Here is a 6,000-nt window from a genome sequence, read left to right as displayed (position 1 = left end):
GAGTCTGGTTTCCCATCTGCACACGCGCACAGCTCGCTACCACCCTGCTGTCTCCTCACCACCCCGGGGCTGGGACAGCGCGCTTCCTTTCTCTGCATCTTTCCAACAGACCGAAGGTACAGTTTCTGTTTCTAAGCCCTAATCCGTCACCTACCCCGCCGATTCCGTCCCTGGGGTGCTCCCCGTCCGCCCACTTCTCACCGTCCCCACCGGCAGCGCTGGGGCGAAGATGACTGGCTGCCCCACTAAAGCTCCGCCCCCTCCCCCCACGAGGGATACCATCCCCCGAAGTCACCTGGACACGCGACCGTCTGGAAGAAAGACAACGTTTCTGAGACCCCTTGGAGCTGGGGGTGGCCAAGTGACTAGGTTCTGGCCTACAGGATGGGGGTGGGTGGCACAAGGCCCCCTCCCCGCCGGCCTGACCTGATCCCTGGACGCCGTGACTGGGTGACCTCACGTGGTAAAGGGGATGGAGTTAAGGATCTTGAGACGGAACGGTGGTCCTGGACCCTCCGGGTAAGTCCAGTGTCATCACGGGGGCCTTACAAAGGGCGGCGGGGGGGGGGGGCAGAATCAAAGCAGGAGAGGTGACAACAGAAGCGGAGGTCAGAGCTGCCCTCCCGTCAGGTCAGGACTAAGCAGACTCTCCCAGAGGCCACAGCGCATGGGCCACCTGACTGTCCCTGGGCAACGTCACCCTCCTGCGAAAAGGAAGCTTACGCTGCAGACAGAAAACTCTGGCAATGGTGAAAACGGCAGAAAACGCTCAAGAAAAACTGCCAAAAGAGAAAACGTGCAAAAATTTAGTATCTCGTACAACTTTCTTAAAAGATGTGAAATAATACCAGCATTAAAAAAACATTACATAGCAGATAACACAGTGTTTGTATAAAACTCAGTTAAAAAACATAATTTTATCATTTAAAATGATTCAGAAAATACATTTTGCCGGCAGTAAACCCTAACGTCACAGACGGTGACAATGCCCCGCGTGCCGCAGAGAGAAACGGGCCCCGGGCGCCCCGGGCGCGCGCACGTTCACGGTCAGGACTCCCGTGGGGCTGCTACGCGGTTGGTACTGGCAGCAGGCTGACTGGGCGGGAGCATCGCAAACGGCTAGGGGCACGGCGACCCCCCCTCCCTGGGCCAAGTCCACGGTACCGAGTTCCGGGACAGGGGCCTGAGCCCGAGCAGCGGCAGGACGGCCCCCGCCGCTCCTTCACTGGTAGATGACCTTCACGCAAAACGTCTCCTCGTTTTTGTCTTCGTGGTCATTGATGTAAATCAGAATCTCCTCCTCCCCGGCCTTCTGACGGGACGCAAACCGCAGGCCGATGGTGTAGGTCTCGCCTCCCCCGACCTGGCAAGAAGCGTCACCGTCCTAGGACCCACCCTGTCGACCCCCCCCCCCCCAGTCTCTCTCGCGCGCAGCCGCTTCCACGCGGGCAAACACACGTTGCCCAGGCTCGCAGGCCCCGGGACACACACTCATGCTCCGATCCAAGTTTCCCGGCGTTACCGTCAAAGCCCTCACGGCTGCGCCCCCCAAGTCCCGGGAGATATAAAGGAGTCACAGGAGATAAAGGCCTAACTTGCCAGGCAGTCCGGATAAAACTGCTGCAAAACTGCAGGGAGGGTCGCCCCCAGGGCTGCCCCCGCCGGGGCCTGGGTGTCGGGTCAGAGGCCCGGGCAGAGTTCAGCAGAGGGTGCCCCTGGGGGCCGCAAGCGCCCCACTCGGGCCACAGGCCATTCTCCCCCAGGACTTGCGGACACCTCCAAGGCAGGGTCCCGGGAGAGGCAGCGCCCAGGCCCCCCACCCCGTGCAGCCCCGCACCTGGAAGGCGTCCTCCTTGAACTGCAGCAGGCGGGGGTGGTCGCTGTGCAGGCGGTAGGCCCTCGGGGAGGGGTAGGGGTTGGTGTAGGTGATACGCTTGTCGGCGCCCTTCCCGCCCCCGGCAGGCAGCGAGATCTCAAAGGCCTGTGGGGGGGGGGGGCAGGAGTTGGCCCCGGGTTCCTCCTCCAGCCACTTCCTCCCAAGCCTGCCCTGCGCTCCTGGGCCCCAGACGCCGAATAAATTCGGCAGACGAGCCCCCCCGAGTTCCCGGCCGAGGGGCTCACGGTACCGGAGGAAACACCCACCCCCCAGGCCCCCAGCCAGCGGGGCCGGGAGGAGGAAACGCCCGCCTGGATCTGGGCAGGCCAGGTCACAGGACGCACCACCCGAACCGCGTGGCCCACGCGCGTCTCCCGTCACACCTTGGAGATGAGGGGTGGGCGGCAGGAGAGGCACACAAGCCACGAGGCCACCAGCTGGTGGGCGTCCACGTCGACCAGGTTGAGGTGCACGAAGCGGCTGCCCGCCCTGCGGGGCCTCACGCCCACGTGCAGGTCCTGCACCCCGTGAGGAGGCAGCACGAAGGCGCCTTTGGGCTCCGTCTTCAGGAACAACAGAGGAGAAGCGGGTCGGGGGGCAGCCCCTCGAGTCGTGCAGACGAGGGGCTTCCTGGGCAGCCCAGGGGCTGAGAGGGCCCCAGGGGAACCCCTGCGCGGGGCGGCGGGAGGTCCCCTGGCCTGCGTGGGGTCAGAGGTAAGCAGGCCCGATCTGAGGCCAGACCGGACCTCACCAGCGGCACCCAGGCCTGCGGGTCTCAGTCTGTGTCCTGTGGGAGGTGAGTCCCCTCCCACACAGAGCGACCCCCTAAGTGTCAGAGCGGCCTCAGGAGAGACAGAGCTTAGCCAGCCCCAGCTCTGAACCCTGGCCTGCTGGCAGGGCGTCCGCGTCACCCGCATTATCCAGAGGTACGGTCGCGGCTGCACTGATTCCAGAGTAACTGTTAATATTTACCTCCCAACAATTCTACAGATTCACCTTCAGGGCTTACGTGTCTCTCATCCCCACGCCACGATGGCACATCTGATACAGGGGATCTGAATGAAGACTCCTTCAAAGTCTTCAGGACCGACCACCAGGCCGCAGCCCAGCTCCTACCCCCTCCCCGGGGTGGGCACGGATGGGGAGGGGCCAGGGGACACCCGCAAAACCCAACCCCACGCACCCCCGCCGAAGGCCATACCGTCAGCTCCTGGGGGTGGGAGCTGAAAGCCTTCACTTTCCTAACTGTCTGCATCCCCCGAAGGACAAGGGCCAGGCGGGTCTGCTGGCCTGTGACACAGGAGACGTCCACACGCTGCAGGGAGTGGAGGTGGACCTGCCAGGTCTGGACGGGCGTCGCCAGCCAGCGGTCCCTGTGCAGGCAGAAGCCACTCATGGTCAGGCGAGGGCGGTACACCAACCGCGGGGGAAGAGCCCCGAGGAGGCTGAAAAGGGGGTCAGGAGGGCGGGCTGGGGCCCAGCTGTCACCCTCCCTCCGAGGTGGAGGCTCTCAGGCGGGGCTGTGGCCCCTGCGTGACTTTGACCCTGAACAGATACTCAGGAGGCATGGCAACGTGGGCTTCTGCAGATGTGCACCTAGGCCAGCTTAATCCCACACCAGGCCTGGAGCAAAGTCCGCGGGCAGCACAGCATGGATGAGAAAGTGGGCTTGGAGGTCACGTGGGCCTGAGCCTGGGGCCCGCATTAGCTGCCTGGGGCCCAAAGACACACACCCTTGGCTGTAAATGGGGCTCGGCATCACCTGCCCACGGGCCGTCAGGACAACAGCCTGTGGCCACCACACAGCAGGTGCAGGCCCGGTGCCCCTCAGCCGGGGGGGGGGGGGGGGGGGGGGGAAGGGGAGCCACTCAGCACAGAAGACCCCTGGCGGTTCCTAGGCGGGCTGCACCAAACTCTCCAGCCTGCACCGGTTTTAAAGGGTCTCGAGGGCTGGGAGATACGACTTAGAGGAAAAAGTAAAGGGACAGGGGTCATTTCACCCAGTCCTCGGGCATCAAAGGAAATGATGCCACCTTCCACCTCCCCTCGGGGGGCCTGGGCAGGACCGCTGCCTGCATTCCCTCGGACTCGGGGAGGCGACCCCAGGGACAAGGGCTGCCTGGGCCGTCCTGGCACCGTGCTGGGGCAGAAGCAGCCTCGAGTTTCTCTCCTGGCTGGGCTCCCGACGTGTCCCTTGGGCTGCGGTGCCGCTCTGAGCAGAGGCGCCCTTGCAAGGCCCCGGCCAGTCTGAGAACCTCGCTGCATGTGGCCAAAGGCCTGATGGCCCCCAGCCCCGTCACAGGTTTAGAGGCAGCCAGGGCTGGCCCACTTCCAGTGCCACCAGCAGTCCCAGCCTGCCTCCTCGCCGCCTTCTCCCACCCTCCAGACCACCAGGGCCCACGTACTCACGCGTAAATGGTGACAAAGAAGTCTTTGATCTCCGGGCTGGGACCAGTGGCCACCTTCAGGAACACGTCCCGTGGCTCCCCGGGGCCCTGCCAGCCAGTGGGGGGCACGTCACGGTCGCACCACCGCCTCTCTGCTCTGACCCCAGCCCCCCAAGTCCGCAGGAAGCGAACGCAGGCGTGAACCAGGCCCCCTCCCCCCAACACATTTTTCATTTTCTGTACTCATCAGAATTCACTATTTTTGTCACTACAAAAGAGAAAAATCATTAACTTCTTGGTTTCATATTGAGTTTAATAATTATATTCTTCAGGAGATTTTTACCCAGTTTTCTAACCAATCATAATATGATTATGGCTGTTATCCTTACACAAAGGCAATTAATAAGTGCCTTAATCACCACTCAGTTTATTCAGTTTGCCTCATGTCTTTTTTTTTTAATTTAAATTCAGATAATCAAGGAAGTGATCTGCTAGCAGAAAAAAAATGAAAACTCATTCATAAAGCTCTCATGAGGATGGCAAAGTAGCCCTTCAGCATCTTAGAAGAAAGCACTTAAGCAAAAACCTCAAATGAAGAGGCTGCAGGAGACCAGGGGTGCAGAGAGTGGGCGCCACCTGGCGGGGAAGGATTTTCCCGGGAGGGCGCTACAGAACTTACCATGTTCTGGGTCTCGCAGATGACATTCGGGTCGCTACATCGTACGTAGACCGGGGGGTCCTCGCCGGGCATCCCCACGGGAGCGCCTGGAGAGGGGAATGTCACAACGAATGTCCTTTCCCGAAAGCCTGGGCCATCACAGGTGTTCAGTGAAACCTGCTGGGGGATGGACACTGCCTCCTGCGTGGACACTGGCCCTTCCGTTCCGAGCCGCCTCCCCGGGGACTCACCCCAAGAGACTAACCAAAAGGAAGCGGGGGTGCCATGGAGCCAGCGCCAGGCGTAAAAGGCTCGGGTCTGTTCTCAAGGCACCAGCTGGACATGAATCAGCAGGTGGAGGGGAGCCCGGAGAGCTCTCCAGGCCCAGGACTGAGGGCAGAGCAGAGCCTGACACCCGAGGCCGGGCCGCCTTCCCAGGGCTGTGGATTTCAGAACGGACTCAGCCTGCCAAGGGCGCCTGTCATCTCAGAGGAGGTGAGAAGGTCACCATGTCAAAGGATCAAACGACTGAGGCACGTGGCAGCGTTTACAGCCGTGCCCTGTGCTGTTAGAGAGCATCGCAGGATGGCGTAAGGACACCACTTGTCACCCTTGGGGAGAAGCCTTTTCCACCTGTTGAACCTGCCAAATGCCAGCCGTGGGGACAGCGGGACGTGCCTGGAAGCGAGTGCCAGGGCAGCAGGCGGATGGCCTTCTTCAGGAAGGTGAGCTCCGGGTGGTAGAAGCGGAAGACCTGGTCCAGCACGTGGGGCTGCAGCTCCACGGTCAGGCAGAGCACGGCGAGGGGCCTGCCGCTGCCTGCGCGGAACAGGACCTGCCGGGCGAGCGGGCGGCACAGCATCAGGGCCCGCGCGAGGGCCTGTGGGCAGCTGCGTGCACGGCGCCGCCCCGGACGGACAGGGACAGGGGGCCCCATGGGGTCCGCTCACGCCCACGGAGTGGGAAGCACAGGCGTGGCCAGAAGCACGCGGCCTGCAGCCGCAGGCGCCCACCCGCCAGGACGGGCCCAGCACGGGGCCCCCACGCTCCGACCACGCACGGCTGCCACTCCTGCCACT

At 62.6% G+C, this 6,000-nt stretch overlaps 1 protein-coding gene across 2 annotated transcripts in view; it reads right to left on the bottom strand.

The window, feature by feature from the left end:
- Positions 1–792: 792 nt before the first annotated feature.
- Positions 793–6,000, bottom strand: part of NPHP4 (nephrocystin 4) — a 142,669-nt gene continuing 137,461 nt past the window's right edge. For both annotated transcript variants that reach the window (XM_067018657.1, XM_059039299.2), the window contains exons 24-30: positions 5,600–5,756; positions 4,943–5,028; positions 4,286–4,371; positions 3,078–3,249; positions 2,260–2,439; positions 1,838–1,981; positions 793–1,363 (exon numbers count right to left, since the gene is read on the bottom strand). In XM_067018657.1, the coding sequence (XP_066874758.1) occupies positions 1,223–1,363; positions 1,838–1,981; positions 2,260–2,439; positions 3,078–3,249; positions 4,286–4,371; positions 4,943–5,028; positions 5,600–5,756 (966 nt within the window). In that variant the 3' untranslated portion in view covers positions 793–1,222. The remainder of the gene's footprint in view (positions 1,364–1,837; positions 1,982–2,259; positions 2,440–3,077; positions 3,250–4,285; positions 4,372–4,942; positions 5,029–5,599; positions 5,757–6,000) is intronic.

This window comes from Kogia breviceps, chromosome 1 (genome assembly GCF_026419965.1).
Source record: "Kogia breviceps isolate mKogBre1 chromosome 1, mKogBre1 haplotype 1, whole genome shotgun sequence".
Taxonomy (NCBI): Eukaryota; Metazoa; Chordata; class Mammalia; order Artiodactyla; family Physeteridae; genus Kogia; species Kogia breviceps.
The sequence above is the reverse complement of the archived record's forward strand: the minus strand, read 5'-3'. Positions and strand labels throughout refer to the sequence as shown.